Source organism: Prenolepis imparis, unplaced genomic scaffold (genome assembly GCF_030444845.1).
Source record: "Prenolepis imparis isolate NDT839.2.m4 unplaced genomic scaffold, iyPreImpa1.0 SCAF_5, whole genome shotgun sequence".
In the NCBI taxonomy this organism is placed as follows: Eukaryota; Metazoa; Arthropoda; class Insecta; order Hymenoptera; family Formicidae; genus Prenolepis; species Prenolepis imparis.
In genome coordinates, this window is record NW_028141163.1 from 3133792 (window position 1) to 3151713 (window position 17922).

General features: G+C 30.5%; 5 protein-coding genes and 1 non-coding gene across 10 annotated transcripts in view; 2 read left to right on the forward strand and 4 right to left on the reverse strand.

Moving 5' to 3' along the window:
• The first annotated feature begins 61 nt into the window (after window positions 1-61).
• LOC145936232 (uncharacterized) lies at window positions 62-1529 on the forward strand. Its single transcript, XM_083038241.1, has 6 exons — window positions 62-272; window positions 451-509; window positions 597-722; window positions 809-964; window positions 1041-1226; window positions 1311-1529. The coding sequence occupies exons 1-6, from the start codon at window positions 65-67 to the stop codon at window positions 1461-1463; spliced, it is 888 nt and encodes a 295-aa protein (XP_082894367.1). The 5' UTR covers window positions 62-64; the 3' UTR covers window positions 1464-1529.
• Window positions 1530-1649: 120 nt separating this feature from the next.
• Rps23 (ribosomal protein S23) lies at window positions 1650-2664 on the reverse strand. The gene is made up of 3 exons (XM_083038240.1): window positions 2552-2664; window positions 2052-2211; window positions 1650-1969 (listed from the first exon to the last, which is right to left on the reverse strand). Exons 1-3 carry the CDS (start codon window positions 2553-2555, stop codon window positions 1702-1704), a joined length of 432 nt encoding a protein of 143 aa, XP_082894366.1. The 5' UTR covers window positions 2556-2664; the 3' UTR covers window positions 1650-1701.
• A 1293-nt stretch (window positions 2665-3957) lies between these two features.
• On the forward strand, window positions 3958-8479 carry Daxx (Daxx-like protein). 5 transcript variants are annotated; one of them, XM_083037751.1, is made up of 6 exons: window positions 3958-4388; window positions 4713-4852; window positions 5029-6193; window positions 6406-7089; window positions 7162-7896; window positions 8209-8479. In XM_083037751.1, exons 2-6 carry the CDS (start codon window positions 4799-4801, stop codon window positions 8214-8216), a joined length of 2646 nt encoding a protein of 881 aa, XP_082893877.1. In that variant the 5' UTR covers window positions 3958-4388; window positions 4713-4798; the 3' UTR covers window positions 8217-8479. The 5 variants fall into 5 exon arrangements, with proteins under 5 accessions (XP_082893877.1, XP_082893874.1, XP_082893878.1 ...); XM_083037752.1 differs by lacking the exon at window positions 8209-8479 and having other exon boundaries at window positions 3960-4388; window positions 6406-6792; window positions 6913-7089; window positions 7162-8161; XM_083037748.1 differs by lacking the exon at window positions 8209-8479 and having other exon boundaries at window positions 3959-4388; window positions 7162-8161.
• On the reverse strand, window positions 8130-11493 carry Kfase (kynurenine formamidase). The gene is made up of 8 exons (XM_083037762.1): window positions 11340-11493; window positions 11164-11254; window positions 10880-10981; window positions 9418-9552; window positions 9052-9130; window positions 8778-8969; window positions 8557-8692; window positions 8130-8370 (listed from the first exon to the last, which is right to left on the reverse strand). The coding sequence occupies exons 1-8, from the start codon at window positions 11349-11351 to the stop codon at window positions 8221-8223; spliced, it is 897 nt and encodes a 298-aa protein (XP_082893888.1). The 5' UTR covers window positions 11352-11493; the 3' UTR covers window positions 8130-8220.
• A 4727-nt stretch (window positions 11494-16220) lies between these two features.
• Trnar-acg (transfer RNA arginine (anticodon ACG)) lies at window positions 16221-16293 on the reverse strand. The gene has a single exon. It is a non-coding gene; the product is annotated as a tRNA-Arg (tRNA).
• A 999-nt stretch (window positions 16294-17292) lies between these two features.
• LOC145935945 (uncharacterized) overlaps window positions 17293-17922 on the reverse strand; it is an 85845-nt gene continuing 85215 nt past the window's right edge. The window contains exon 8 of the mRNA XM_083037763.1: window positions 17293-17567. The gene's annotated coding sequence lies outside the window, so the exon portion shown is untranslated. The remainder of the gene's footprint in view (window positions 17568-17922) is intronic.

Consider the following 17922-nt stretch of genomic DNA (forward strand, 5'->3'; position numbering starts at 1 on the left):
TCATACTTCATTCATGAAAGATCTTTCTGAATTTTTTTCATGTGTATCTGTATAATCTGCTACTATGAATGACGCGAACGATGTTTTGACAAGCATATATGACACCTTGATACACTTGCGATATCCACATATCACTAACGCGGAGTCAAAAGACTTGGAAGCAACAATTCTTAGTGGTGAAAATCGCATTTGTTTACTTTCTTGGCTTCTGACAGAGAAATCGCCGTCGATCGACGCACATTTGAAAAAGCTCAAGGATGCTGCCTTGGAAGGTATCCTTATATTTTTCTCTGTCAATTGTAATTTTTTTATGGTGTATTTATTTTACTCATTTAGGCCTAGAATAATATTTCTAATCATCGATCTACAATGAATAATTATGTATACAATAAAATAAAAAGCACGTAATATCTATGACATAATTAAAGTAGCATATATATATGTTTTCAGATCAGTTGTTCGAATACTATTCTCATATTGGAATCTGTAACAACAAGGATATATTACTGGTTTGTTTAAAATAATATATTTTATTATACAAGATGATGATTAATGTATTATTATCTCTATAATAAGGATATTTAATTTTATATTAGGGTAAATGTTCCTTGAAGGAACAACTATCAACTTTAGGATTATTATTGGATTTTATGAAAGAAGTGCATCTGAAACCTCTTATAAGTATAAATGAGACTGAGAAAACACTTACGGATATTATTAAGGTATGTTAAGGTATGTTAATATTGAATAAATATAAATCTTTTTAATATATCGATAATATATGTATGTATGTATTTTTTTTGTTTAGCTGTACATTAATGATGTCAATCAAATATCTTCTCTTTCTATTAAACCAAAAGTAAGTTATGCTGAAGGTATTAAATATTTCAAAGAAAGTGAAACAGAAATGTCGAGTAATGATTGCAAAATTAAAGCTAACTCGGCTGAAGATTCATATGTAGAGGTACGAGAGGAAAAAGACACTTAATGAAATTTATAAATAATGTGCAAATTATTATTTTGTATAAATATTATTATAGACTGATGATAGACTAATCAACGATGAACAGAATGCACTGTTTGAGAAGGAAAGAGAAAAGTTCATAGAAACATTTCAGACAATTTCATGTTGTCCAGTGCAAACCAGAAATTTAGACAAAGATATTTCTGATTCCATTTGTTCAGATATTAAAAGCGTATGTTCCGATTTCAACACTTTAAAAAAGGTAAGAGAATTTTATATTGTCACTACATAAAATATCAAATGTTCATAAATGTCAAAATATATTTGCAATCATATTTGTGCACAGGTACTGCAAGCAAAAGACGAGATATTTAATATGAAGGATTTAGTAAAAGAATTACCGAAGACTATTACACCTTTAAACAAAGTTATAGAAGATATAGTTATTTGTAATGAAGAACTCGAAAATTGGAGTACGACAAATAATAGTATTGATTAATTTTATATTTATACTTATACATAATTCTAGCTATAATTCATATCATTAAGCATAATTTATATATATATAATGTAATTCAAATATTTGTAATATACAAAAAAAATTTATATTTGAAATTTTATCACATATGCATTATAAGAATTTTTAACATAAAATGGGACGTGGTGATAGATCAGAATAAAACAATTGTCTTTAAGTTATTTATATTTGTCAATACATCTTTATATTGGTTGACAATTTAAGATCTAGGACGTTCTTTTTTCTCTTTGTAGAGGGCTAATAAAGAAACATTTGCGACCTTCACCACCTTGAATCGTACTCCAGGAATATCACCAACAGCATGACCCTTTCGACCGAAACCCGCTACCAGAACTTCGTCATTCTCTTCAATGTTATTAAGACAACCGTCTCTCGGTACAAAGGCTGTGATCTTCTTTCCATTCTTGATCAGCTGTACTCTGACACATTTACGGATAGCAGAATTTGGCTGCTTGGCCTCCACTCCTCTATTAAAAAAATAAAATAACAATAAGGTAAAGTTACATTTGAAATGCAAACTTTATACATAATTGTACAGGCTATACATACACTTTTTCCAAGACAATTCCTTTAGCATGGGAGGCACCACCAAAAGGATTAGCCTTCCATCTAGTTCCCAAATGTGCCTTTTTGTAGTCCTTGTCGTTCCATCGCTGCTCACGTCTGTGATTCACGTGCTTACGTGCCGTGCGAAGACCACGAGGTTTACCTACAATACAAGAACAAGAGTATGGTTATGTTCCAAGTATATCATTTTCCTGGATAAAAACACAATATCCGTTGTACATAAAAATGTTAAAAGTATCTCTATATTCAAATATAATATAAAAGTATCATATTAATAATCATAATCATCGAAATAAATATATCTGACAGCACTGGACTTAAAATGACGCGAAAAATACATGTACGATGCATTTATTTATAAATATACGGATAACGAAGGAAATATATTGAAAGATATCGGCAAAGAATTCGTCAAGTTTGACATTTTTACAATTGTTTCTTCAAAAATATGATAATATTTAAGAAAATTCTTTGTAACCTACCCATGCTTGCTGTGCTTTAGAACCGGAAAGAATCAATCGTCCATGAGCAGAAATGCAAATCGTAATGGTGAACCGCACACATCCGTTGTTCTAGGGATTTTAAGGTAGCATTACGTCAGTCGTATAGACTGCTCATAAGGTGGTGGAGGGTGTCCCCTGCAGGCTCATTCAGACAGGACGCGTCAAGCGTCAAGCAGCGAGCAGCAACCAATAAGCGAGGCAATATTTTTTGAATACCGGCCATAGTCCGTTCTTATATTTAAGATCGTCTTAAGACCTCGTTTAACCAATCAAATGCTCGCATAGCATCTCTTGATTGGTTGAACGAGATCTTAACGCTAGGTCCACAATAGGTGATTTAAGCCCTAAGCCTTAAGAAATTGATCAATCGCAGTCAAGTATGAGGAGAAAACTCGACTGTGATTGGTCAATTTCTTAAGGCTTAGGGCTTAAATCACCTATTGTGGACCCACTGTTAAGTACAATCTTAAGATGTGATTAACCAATCACAGAGCCGTATTTGCATCTTAAGACATTACTTAAGACGGTCTTGAAATAAGAACGGACTATGGCCAGTATTCATAGTCGGTTCTTATATTTAAGAATGTCTTAAGTACAATCTTAAGATGTGATTAACCAATCACAGAGCCGTATTTGCATCTTAAGACATTACTTAAGACGGTCTTGAAATAAAAACGGACTATGAATACCGGCTTGTGGCCGGTATTCATTATCGGCTTCGTCTATATATATATGTCATTGGTCAAATCTATCTCTTTCTCTTTGATATTTTATTTTTAGAAAAAAAATTTTTTTTATGCCTAAAATTAATGTCAAAAAATTGATTTTAAGATAAGAAAAATGTTTTTGAATTGATAATAGAAATTATTTTATTACGCTTAAAATTAATGTCAAAAAATCGATTTTAAGATAAAAATAATGTTTCTGAATTGATAACAGAAATTATTTTTTTTATTGTAAAATGCGCTGTCATCAACAAATCATGTAATGTATCTTGCGTAGAAGACACTGCGCACGTAAATGTACGCTTCGCATAATCATAATCATATAAAATATGCGCAGTAAACCATTGCGCAAGCAGTATTATCGATATTGTATTGATTGTATTCTGAAACAAATTGCTTTTTTCCTCAAACTAAAGGGGTTATCCACAAACAGACTTAAGGCATAATCACATGAGTTGACCAATCATATGTCGATACAGAAAAGTTGACCAATCATATGTCCGTATCAAAAAGTTGACCAATCAGATCTGTATCACAAAATCGACCAATCGTATATCGGTATCGATAAGTTAACCAATCATATGCGAGTGTAAAAAAGTGTAGAACGCCATATTGCCACGTTTTTCAAATTGGGCGAGTCATTGTGCGCGCAAACATGGCTGAACGAGTCTTTACGTACTTTTGCTTTTGTGTTTCTTCCCCTCTCTCTTTACTCGACTGTTTATATTACGCTCGAAGCTATTTATAGTTCTCTAGATGTGACATACCATCCTGTAGGCTAAAATTTCCCTAATAATTGACCAATAAAATTGTTCATACATTGGTGATATTTTCATTCGCTTACTTCAGTATCGTCCGATAATATATATCGCAAGAATTCAGTACACATACGGTACTTTTTGATCTTTTATCGTCTCTCTTTTATCAGAATGTAAGAAGAACCATGAGAAGTTGCTGAACCTAGATATCGTCTATTTTCTTTTTCTGTTGATTTTATATCAACTCCATTAAAGTGCGGGCTTTTGGACATTTGTTTCAATTTATATCCGTATTTTTTTAGCGAATCCATCCACAAGATTAACGACATAATAGTAAGTAAAGCGAAATTTGTTATCTCTCTGCCGAAAATGCAGTTCTCTTAAAGTTACTGTTTCCAAGAAACTAAAGATGTAAGATTTGCACTTTATTTTCGAAACTACGAATTTTTCGTGAATTTACGCCGGAAGATCGCGTTATCAGTTATCAAAGTGATCTCAAATATATCTTCTCGGGGTAATAAAGTATATCGTGAAACATCAACTATATCATTGCACAAATTGTGAATGGATACCTGGTGAAAACACAGTGCTATTCGTGTCAAAAATGTTATTCGTGATGAAAATTGTATGTTATTATTTTGATATGTTGTTCGACAGGTCGTTCAAGACAGTTGAGAGACAGGTTATCTATGTAGATCAAGTTGGCGGTAACGTCTGAATTGACACTAATTTTGAACGAAAATATGGAAATGGAAATTATCTGTATATCTTCCGACGACGAGACGGGTTCGCAAAAGGTTTAATAAAACTTTAATCAAATTTCTTCATGTTATTTTATATAATTTTAAAATAAATTTTATACGAATAATATCTTGTATGTGTGTACACACTTAGTTGAAAAAAAAGAAAATTATAATAATAAAATATGATCTTAGAATCTGAAAATTATTTGATTCGAAATTTATTGTTGTAGGAAAACAAAAAGTCGAAGTTAGATAATGCTTCCCTTACTTGTGAGAAGAAGGAAACTTTATCTAACAATGATGAAAAAGTGGAAGGAAATAGTTTAAAACGAAAAATGTTGAAGGTAAATACAGAAGAGGAAACTCAAAATAACGTGGAGAAGAAAAAGAAAAAATCGATTGGTTTAAGTACAGCTGTATCATTGGTTGAAACTGTATTTAAACCTGATTTATATCATATATCTGAAAAGTCTGATCATATTGAGCAACCAGCTCAAAATGATGAGCAAAATAAGAATGATAAGAACCAAGAAATAATATTTGAAAAGCCAAAATTGGTTGTGAAAGAGAAGAAAAAGATATCATATATTCCACATGATGTCTTTCCGCTATTTATAAGTTTATGCCTTCAAAGAAGTAAAGATAACGATAAAAAAGATATGGAAAAAATTGTTAATAAATTAAAAAGACGTTATGAAGAACTAGATCTGGAGTACACCAGCTCAGAACATTTTGTTTCATTTTTAAATGAAAAGCGTGCAGCTATTATAAATAATAACAACAAAATATATGTGTATATACAAGAAGTAATGAATGAAATGAAAAGAAGGATTAAAAAGAAGCCTCGTGTATTGCCATCTAATGAAACCTATGATGCAGTTCCCTCTACTTCTTATGCTACAAATAATTTATCAATTAATGATGCAGCAAAACTAGACTATGACAATGATACAGAGGACAATGCAAGTCCTAAGACAAGAGAAAATATTAAGTCAGTATTACGAACTATGGCAAAATGTAAAAAAATAATTAAACAATTAGAAGAACAAGAAGTTGATCTTGAGAGAGAAGATAGCAGTTATATAAGAGTTGAAAGATATAAAGAAAAAATGGTGGAATTATATAATAAATACTGCGAATTAACAGGAGAAAATGCTGATGCGGGACGTGTATATTTGCGTCCCAAGCATATAAGTGCAACTCGGATTGTTGCTGTCGATCAAGCAATAACAAGTTTTATAAATTCTAAAATCACTCAACGAAAACGAATAAAAAATACAGGAACTCTTACAGATGATGTAATATTCCCCGATTACAGAGACATCTTAGAGTGTGTTAATAGATGTAATGATAAAAAAAATTTAGGCTTAAAAAGAACAAAACGAAAACTATTGGGTAAGATACGTATTAATTTATTTATTAGCATTTATATATGTGTGTGTATATGTATGTAATATAAATTTTGTCATTTAATTTGTTATATTTATATATGTTAATTTATATATTTATGTGTTTGTTATATTTATATGTTTATATGTGTTTATTTATATGTGTTTGTTATATTTATATGTTTATATGTGTTTGTTATATATTAATATATATTACAGCTAGAAAAGCCTTCAGAGAATTAGGAGAACTCTTACAACGCACAAGGCGTAATGATTATTGGGATACTTTTTCTTTGTATCTTGAAAACAGGAGAGAAGACCCAGCTATACAAGATAAAGATTTAGCAAAAAAATTACAAGACAATCGCATCGAGGGTGAAAAAAAATTAACTGCCGTATTTGAAAAATATGTAAAAAAAGAGCAAGAAATAAAGGAGCAAAATGATAGTGAATCAATTTCGGAGGAAGAAGAAGAAGAAAATATTATGGATGACGAGAATAGGAGCAAGGATGACCTATCTATAGCTAGTCTAAGTGAAGAGGATAGTGATAATGAGGAAACTATACAGATAAAAGTTAAAGACAACAGATCACCTGTAGCAAATGGTATAAATAATATAAGTACAACAAATATATATCGGAATACGAATCAAGTTATATCAAATAAAAATATATTAGATACATCGCAACAAAAATATAATAAAAATAATAAAATAAAAACTTCAGTAAAAGAGGTTAACCTATTGGAACCTAAGAAGAAGAACCAGACTAGTGGAAAAACTGTACGTGAAGTATGTAGTAGCAATATTGTTACGCAGAACATTGTGGATTCAGAAATACCAGAGGATTCATTATCAACATGTTCTACAGCAGTCTCCACAAATAATATTAATAGGACTGAAGGTTTGTGAATTTTAAACTTGCACATAAAAAATGGGAGAAATCATATACATGTATTTTACGTGTATGTTGTAGAAGATCTACCCGAGATGATAACAGAAGAAGTGATAACAGATCCTGTAATAGAAACGATAACAGAGGATGCAGCGGACGTGATATCCAAAGTTGCAGCAGAGCCAATAACGGAAGAGGTCACAGAGGTGATATCAGGAGATGTCACAGAGGTGATAACAGAAGATGTCACAGAGGTGATAACAGGAGATGAAACAGAGGTAATAACGGAGGTTGTGACGGAGACTGTAACTATAACTGAGAATCAACGAGAAGAACAAAAGAAACCTCTATTGCGAGTACGATCATTTGCAAAACCTCCCACGACTTGGGAGGTAGATAGTCGACAGAAGATGGTTAAAACCATCCAACAAAATGCGTCAAAAGAAACAAACCAGCTTAAAGAAGTAGTTGATCTGACCAATGAAGCAACGGTAACCAATAAGACAATACCTGTTACCAAGCATTGCACTATACAACTTGGAAACAAGGTGGTTCCTGTGGTAAAAAGTCAAAGACTGCTTATACCAACAAATAAAAATATAATCAGTGTTCAAAATATTACGAATAATTATCTAAAGGTAAATACGCGAACTGGACAAATTATAGCGCCAGTACGTGACATTAATGCATCTACGATAATTCGATTACCAACACAAACAACCATTACTAAACAAAATCAATCGCAAAATCCCGTTAACGCGAGAAATGAAGTGCCCTTTAGAGGAAACGAGACGATATTACGAATTATTCAACAAGGTAAGCCGATTTTAATATCCAAAAAATCGGCAGTACAACAATCCGTATCGAAGCAAATAAATGTACATTTGCCGAAGACAAAACCCAAATGACTCGAATATACAGCAAGGATTGTTTTTCTAGATCATTGTTACATAAAAACCAATATGAGCTGATCAATTTTAGATGTTAATTATCTCTTATCATATAAAGGATATGTGCATTTTTAAGCCAAATATATTGATATATTAATATAATTCTTAATAAAGTTTATTAATAAATTCAACTTATATATTTAATATTGAACATAGTGCCTTATAATAACTATTTTAGCTTTATAAGCATCTAACGAGTATCCGCATCTGGCCGAAGACACTTCAATATCAATTTAGCGAGGTGATAGTTTGAATCCAACAGTTTCTCCACTATGTCGAAGTGGTCGACGTCGTTTCGAAGTAACAGGTATTCCACGTTATCCACTACAGGAATAATTTTCTGAAACGGTAATATATAATCAGCTTATATATAATTTTTCTTATATATAATTATAATTATATCAAATAATTACTTATATATATATAATATATATATATATATATATATATATAAAATAAATTATATGTAATTAAATAGCTTATATATAATTTCTTGATATTCGATTCACTATATTTAATTCAGTACTTGAGCGTATTCGCGTGATTCGTTGACAAATACAGGAGAATCGCATTCCCCTACAGTTACGATAACTTTCAAGCTACTGATATGACGATTTTCCGTTTCATCAAGGGTAGACAAACTCCATGCTTTAATTTCCTCGCTGAAACAATGAAAAAAGTGTAGTGTATATATCTATAGCATATATGTATATTAAATATTTCACAGAGATACAATCAACTGCTTACTCGGTAAGCTGAAGGGCTGTCGCAAAACTGGTGCCAACTAGAGGTTTTATGTTATAAAGTCCGCTTATTAATACGATTCCTTTTAATAGTCCAAAATATCCTTGCTGCGTCATACGGTTGATCCAATCGTCGTCGTGCAACAGAGTTGCAGCCAAATGCGCTCCGGCACTATGTCCAGCGATGCATACATATCTATGTGTATATTTATATATAATTGCATTTTTTATCTTTTAAGATATAGATGTAAATATGATAAAGATTGAGAGCAACATACTTGGAGCCTGAATCGACTGCATCTTTTAATATTTGCGCGACCGCTGATTTTATCTCCGCTACTATATCTCCAAGTTTGACTGAAATGGAAGAAAATATAATCAATTATACCATTTTAATATAAATAATCTTTTAATCTGTGCACTAAATTTATATCTAACATAATGAGATAATTTGTTAATCTCTGTAAAACATTCTCATATATTCTTTGCATTTAAATTTCTTAAACTACAGAAATTATTTTTATCAAACAATAACTGATTAATTTGATGTAGATACTACAATAGGATAATCTTATGAAATATAGACTGATGAATAATTGAGAAAAAAATAGCAATGAAATTTAATATAATTTTTACTATCTTACCATTTGGACACAAATCGTATCCAACTGTGATTACTCTGATTTTGTTTTCAACAAACAAGGGTACCGAGAATCCACAGAGATCCTTGCTGAATTCCTGCCAATATCCACCATGGATGAAGATAAAGATTGGTGCATCTGAAATACATATTATTATTTAGTATCTATGTTTTAATAGATGTATACGCATATATATATTATAATTGGATATGAATATAAAATATTGGAATGCAAATTACAGCTTAGGAGGGAATTGTTAACATTTTTCGTCAACAGTTTATTTTAACAGTATATTATATTTGCTTTATTCTCTTTAGGTAAGTCAAATTAAATTTGTTATTATCTGTTTATGGCATTTGTTGATAGCATGTATTATATTACATATTATGTATTATGCAGGGTTGGGTAATAACTAGTTTATTAGTTAAAAGTTAAAAAAAAAGTTAAAAAGTTAATAACTTTTAACTTGGCTTAGTTAATTTAAAACGAATTAATTTTTAACTTCAACTAGTTATTTTTTATCTTTAATTTATTAACTTTTTTCCTAAGTTAAAATTTTTTTTTATCGTGAGAAATGAGAAATTGATAAACTCGTCCCTTCTGTATATAAAACGGAAAAACGCTTGTCGCGCGGCAAGAAGCGATGTGGTAGCCAATAGCCAATAAACTTACTAAATAAAAAATGACACGTTGATTGGTTATCAGTTATCAGTTATCAGTTATCACATGATGTCTTTGTCACGCGGCAAGCATTTCGCGCTATATGCAGAACAGAAGCCAATAGCGTGCCCCCGAAATCCCGAACGCAGCCCTAGTTGAATAATAAGTTATTATAAATTTTAAAAGAATTAACAAACAAAATTTTAATTCAATAGAAATAATATTTTTAAAAATTAACTTTTGATTTAACTTTAATTAATTTCATTTTAACTTAACTTTAACTGTGTTAGTTTTCTGTTCATGCAACTTTTAACTTAACTAAATTAATTTTATAAGCAATTAACTTAAACTTAACTTAGTTTTAAAAAATCATTAACTTACCCAACCCTGGTATTATGTATGTATTATATAAACATTTATCAGTTGCGTATCGATTGAAAAGATAAATGATTTATAGGTCATATATCATCTATTTATAGATATATGTATATGCGAAAATTGCAAGCGAAAAACTATTCCGATGTATCTTAGATGTAAATTCTGGGTACGTTCCGTTTCACGTATATGCGCGCATTTACCTATAGTACATGTTACGTTTACTATAGAAAATGCGCGCATATGTGTGAAACGGAACGCACCTTCTATCTCTTATTTATTGGAAGCAGTAGATTGTTTCGTAGATGAAATAATCGATTTTGTGAAGTATGAATTCTCTAAATTTTTATCTTTTCTATTCTCTTTTTTTTTCTTATGATTTCAAGTAATGTCATCTCTTTTATTATATAGAATTATTGTTTATACGTACCTTCAGGTAAATCGGTACCATATATATCGTACTTTGTACGTTCCGTAGGGCCATACGGCACATTAAGTTCGCATTTTATAGTTTTCTGAACCTTTCCCGTAACTGCAATAATAAACAAAAGACGAGTTTAGCGATAAAATAATATTTGACAAATTTCCAATTATCACGCGCAGTATAATTGCAAAATTAGGAAAATTTTTATAAAAATTTACGAGATTTATCGCAATGCGATTAACGATTGCTCTATATCTAGCTTGCTATTTGACACAAAACGTCTATTTTACTTTTTGCGCAGAATGTAAAAAATTGTTGACGCAGCTCGTCAGATCCATGTCGTTTACTCCATTCGCTCGGGGTGTACAATCGTTCGTGCTCCTACAAAAAAAATCAACACAAATATTACACTACGTCATTTTGGTGCTTTTCAGCAACAAGTATCAATCTTGATAAGACTACATACAGACATAGCCATCCTCGATCAACCTGCTGACTCTTCAGGGATCTCGCGAGTTGTTCTTCACAGCGAGGCTTGTTAGAAACTGCTTCAACGATACCCGATGCACTGCAGTATGCACTTTCCTGGCTTTGCGTGTCACTGTAAGCGAATATTTCGATCACAAGTACACTCCGTCGTGTAAGTAGAGAAAACAAGATAGATACATATCTCAATTTCTGTTTGTGACGGTTATCATATAATTGGTTTTTTCTTGTATCTTATCATAGAATATAAATTAAAACTTATATTCACGAAATACATATATAGATCACTACAAAACTATTGTTTTTTCTTTTTTTTTTGTAAGAGAATGAACGGTTTTTTTTAAATATTTTGTTACATTAAAAAAGATTTATAAATTGTAAATTACGAAGTTTGACGTGTTATTGCACCGCACAAATCAAATGGGACAGATTTAGCGTTATATTTATACATTTTAAGATATAGTTATAGATATTATATATTGTACGTCCAAAAAAATATCTATATTTTGTGGCGGTTATCATATGACTGCTATAATTAGTTTTTTCTTTTACGAGAAATCTGTGTATCTTATCATAGAATATAAAGTTAAAACTTATATTCATAGATCACTACAAAACTACTTTTTTCTTTTTTTTTGTAAGAGAGTGAACGGTTTTTCGAAATATTTTATTACATTAAAAAAGATTTATAAATTGTAAATTACGAAGTTTGACGTATTATTGCACCGCACAAATCAAATGGGACAGATTTAGCGTTATATTTATACATTTTAAGATATAGTTATAGATATTATATATTGTACGTCCAAAAAAATATCTATATTTTGTGGCGGTTATCATATGACTGCTATAATTAGTTTTTTCTTTTATGAGAAATCTGTGTATCTTATCATAGAATATAAAGTTAAAACTTATATTCATAGATCACTACAAAACTACTTTTTTCTTTTTTTTTGTAAGAGAGTGAACGGTTTTTCGAAATATTTTATTACATTAAAAAAGATTTATAAATTGTAAATTACGAAGTTTGACGTATTATTGCACCGCACAAATCAAATGGGACAGATTTAGCGTTATATTTATACATTTTAAGATATAGTTATAGATATTATATATTGTACGTCCAAAAAAATATCTATATTTTTTATTACACGTTTCTTTAGAAACAAATGAGAAAGCGTGAAAAGACTGAAATTTATTTGTTCACATATAAAGATGTATGTACATACATATACATGCATCATATTAAACAAATCTTTTGTCAACCGGTATGTAAATTATTCATTGATTCGACGTAAAACTCGAAAAACAGTGTTATGATTATCTTTTACATTGAATAAAATATAAACTAAAATATATAATTTAATCAACAAGCGAAATATTCTTGCAATGTGGAGAATATAAATAATCGTTATTAATATTTTAATATCTGTCAAGAAAATTTTTTTTAAGAATTTTATTACAATATTCTTAAGCGATTGCATTCTAATTATTCGATCGCGTTTTGAAATTATTATATATACTAATTTTGCCGACTTTAGAAAATCTCAAACGGCTTTAGCAAAAGCAACTTTTGTATTCGATATAGTCAAGTCACAATAATTACATTCTCGTTATTCGCGGAATTGTATTAATTACAATTGGCCCTCAGATGATATATACCTTTAATTCAATGTTACCGTAATTCAATGTTAAACGCATCCGCTTGTGTCGTTGATTGCAAAGCCTCACAGTTACGTCAGGATCGTTTTTCCTATGATTCTATGTATGTACATCGACTCTCGTTTTACATAGTGTACATACGATATATCATAGCCTGGCTTTGTTACCAATGTTTGTCCTTAGTGCCGTGAATAAATAGACATAAGAACTTTGCATATGGCATGCATATGTTTGACATGCAGGTGTACTTTAATGCACATTTATGTCAACAATTAATTTCTCGTGATGAAATATGCACGCATAGTTTAAATAAAATTATATGTGCACATTTCTCCCTATTGGCATAATCATTGCACGATATAATAAAATGAATGATTCCTGCAATGGGATGGGACTCTATTCTGTACACGTACCGACGATGTCGCGTTATCGTTAATGTCGTTGCGTATCTATATGTTAACATATGAAAATATATGCGCAACAGGTTAAAGATAGCGACATCGTCGTTACGAGTTAAGAATTTTATAAGATAATAAAATATATATAAATATTTTGAAAATTTCACTTTTTGTAATCATATAAGTTTTATCTTTTCCTAATAATTATTATTTCTACATATTATTTTATTATATTATACTATTTATATTTTTTTATATATACATATACTATTTCTTTCTCTCTCTCGCTTTCTCATATTATATATCATATACTATTATTATATTACTCGTATAATGTCAATGATTAATACGATCAAATCGCTATTCGCACATTGAGATTTGTTTGTTGGCGTTTAATACTATAAAAGCGAAAGTAATAAATGAGAGAGCGAGACGTAACTTTATGTATGCCACCGGAATGTTAATAAATTTTCCTAAATATATACGTTTTCTCGTTTATCAGACCATCATATGAAGACGCGTACACATCTCATTGTGCGAAGGTAACGAGAGACGACTACAGGAGACCACCGGGTTGCGGAGGTGGAAAACCAGAAAAACCGGCCCTCTCTCCTTTCTCTCTCTTATCCTTCTCTCCGTCTTACCCTCATTCCCGTCGACCGAGAGAAAGATAGAGTGGAGCTACAGGTACCCGTGCCAGCTGATGTATCGAGAATCGTGCCGCGTCGACGCCTACCCGCAGACCGCAGGTAAGAGAAACCCATCGCCATCGCGCGCAGTCAAAAATTCTTGAGCTGATTCATAGGAGCCGCTCAGCCGGTCGCCAACGGTTCGTATCGCATTGCCAAAATTCCATTCGAAATTTTTGTCCATCTGAAATAAACCGTTATTTTTAAGATAACCATACAGAGGTTTTTTAAAGCTTAATAATTAACAAGATATATGTGTTATTAGGAAAAATTGCAACAAAAGAGTAATAAATAATAACGATAACGAGCATATTTTGTGTATAAAATATAAAATTTTGTTGCAAATATATATTGTATTGCATAATGCTACGCAATAAAAGAAAGAATGAAAAGCAAATAATAGATGTTCTGTATAATATAAAGATATTTTTTCTTGTGTAAATAAAATTTATAGAAAAATGAATATTTTATTAAAATTGTTAATTTTTAAATTTATATGGTTAAAAGTTAGTACTTTACGATGTATATCTCGCAGGTCTTGAGATAAAAATATCCTATAAAACTGTGTTAGCGTAACGAAGGTAGCGTGGAATAACGTAATTAACAAGAGTTTGTGATGACTTCATCTGGCCAAGGTAGCTTCTTTCTCGAGATGAATACGACTCCTGAATACTTGAAATACCAAGAGGATCACCGACCTCGAATTTCGAAAGGGTACGGCAGCCGGAATTATATCGTAGACGTTAGATTAACATTATTATAAAGTCACACTGTTGTGCGCTTCTCTCTTCGGTTTCCTCTTCGAGGGAAACTTAACTACAAAAAATAGAATTTAAATTGTAAAAGAAAGTATGTCATATATAATGTTGATATTTAAAAACTAATAATTTCAGTTACAAATATTTAATTATTTCGATATTATATGATGATTATATGATTATATAATGATGAATCAAATGGAAAGTTATATGACACATCCTACAAAGTACATTAAGTATAAACATATTATGTACTAAATTAATTTATCATATAAATTAATATACATTTGTATATATTGCCATAAATCGATGAAGAAACTTCTGATAATGAGATTCGTTTAGTGATTCAATTATTTAATTATTTTGATAAATGTACATATAATTTGAAAGAAAAGAATTTCTGAGATCTGTTGAAAAAATTCTTATTAATATAATAATGCAGCTTTCTATCTCTAACATATAACTCTATTCCTTTCATCTATTTCTGAATCATAAAACGACATTGAAAGTCCAAATATGTAATTTTTATTAATTAACATAGATAAAAAGGCGCGTATTACATACCAAAATAATCACCGGATTTTCTTATATAGTTGGTCCTTCTTGGCTCGCGCATTGTTTCTCGCGTGCAGAGTAAAACGGCGATGGGTTAATTTATTTAACATTTAACCCATCAGTGAATATTCTCGACGGCAATTATAGTGCTGAACGTGACGTTGAATAGATATCCTTTTACACGCATTGTGTCTACGATAACAGCAAATGTGTGCGCGATAAGATGACATCTAAGACAAAAACAGATGCAGTTTTAACTCGATCTATTTATAGCGAGAGACAATAATAGTTTTGGCGGAGAATGGCTTTGATATTAATACATGTTAACATAGATATATGTACAGTTATGTATCATATAGGTATGTATCAATTCTTTAAATGACAACCATATCCCAAAAAATATGAAATTAATATGTTTAAAAAATTAATTATGCATAATATAGAATACATATTATAGAATACATAGACAAACTGTTTAAATTTAAAATTTTTTAAATTTTGCGAATATATTTAGTTTGAAAAATATTGATGTGTATATAATGTATTGATTTATTACAAAATATTTCCTGCTTTCTTTCTTCTTATCTAAAAATAATCTCCTAAAATATTTATAATAATTAAATAATTAGTAAACGAAAGAGATATATTTCACTCTTTCAAGAATAACAGATATTTTACTTTTACTACATTTATATAAAAATGTTATTTTTACTATATATTAATAAAAAATATAAATTTTTATTAATTAATTTATTCGTTATATTTAATATAATTCAAATTAAGAAAAAAAAAAATCTTACGATCCTGCCAGGATTCGAACCTGGAATCTTCTGATCCGTAGTCAGACGCGTTATCCGTTGCGCCACAGGACCGTCCTTGAATGTACAGTCTTTGTAACAGATCAAATATTTCATATTCATCATTTCCATAATTGTATAAAGCAAGATAATTGTCTTCAGCTTATCAAATCTAATGATTTCGAACCATCTGTAGCACATTTTCTCAGATGTTATCTGCATTGAAGTCCATGTATATGTATTATGTAAAATCCTCAATTATTCTAATAATGTAATTATTAGAAAATATTTTTGGATTGTTCAAGAAATATAGTGGCCCTCTGATTGCTGTTTTCATCTGAAGATTTACCTGAAATGAAAATATAATATACTTTCCAATTTATGTCAAAACAAAATAGCATATAAAAAATAGCGTTTAAAAATTAATATTATTAGAATATATGTATGCATATTGTATAAGCTGAATATGTTTCTTAAATATTCTTAATGTCTTGTCCGAGTCACAAGCACGTGCAGAATCACATGTATGGATATATATTTATTGCATGTAATACTGTGTGATAATGCGTCATGTATATGTATAATATTGAGCTTAAGATTGTAATCTTAATACGTATTATGGTTTTTATCTTTTTCTTGTTTCAGATATCAATAAAAGAACAGCTATAATTTCTCAGATTGCACGATACGAAATATGATTTATTCTTATCTACATTTTTTTCACATTCAACTGATATCATTACTATATCAATGCTGAGTTGTATAACTATACAATTGTGTGTGCGCGAATCAGTTTGCATCATATGTATCGTGCAAAGAAAGGATATAAAAATTGCTTCAACAGAAGATATAAAAATAAATTTGATAATTATACACGTGCATTTCACATTTCATTACATTATAAATTATTATAAATATTTTAGGATATATATATTATAGAAAAGATATTCTAAAGATATAGATTATTACAAATATCTTTTTAGAAAGCTATACTTATTTTTAGATAGGAAAAAAGAAAGCAGGAAATGCCAGGAAATATTTTGTAATAAACCAACATTCCACTTCTTTCAGAATTTTTCCGCTTCTTTTAAATAAAATGTACAATAGATATGAAATAGAATATATTCTTCGATACATATATCACACAGATAAAATAACGCGATTATTATCGCGCGCTTCGAAAAACGTACTGTGTCCGAACTTAACCGGTTTTGAGTCCTTGTATTTTGTGACTTCTTCTTAGAACTTCTTCGTGCTATCACACGCAGGATTAAAGATCCTCTTTTCCGCGGTGCAACTCGCTGATTCATCCGAACCCGTGCCCGAAGAGAAGTCTGGTGAAGTCCTACCTGAAACGGAAGATAACGAGATGATGCGACGCGCTGTTCTACGAGATGACTCAAACAGCTGGCTATATTACTTCAACGTCTGATGCTTTCTCAACGAAATACGATAGGGCTGCTTAGCGAGATATAGCGCTTATCCTGCTGACTTTACTCGCGAACGACGATATGAACACGATGTCTCGCATAGAGGTATTCCTATCGCCTTTGATAGCTTAAGCGGTAAGCTGTTATAGATGTATATATATGTATATATAGATTTAGCGAGAATAATTAATCAGCGAAGACACAGAGGCTTCATTACGGTAGCTCTATATTTAGAGCACGCGCATCCAATGCAATGGTCAGAATGATTTACGAT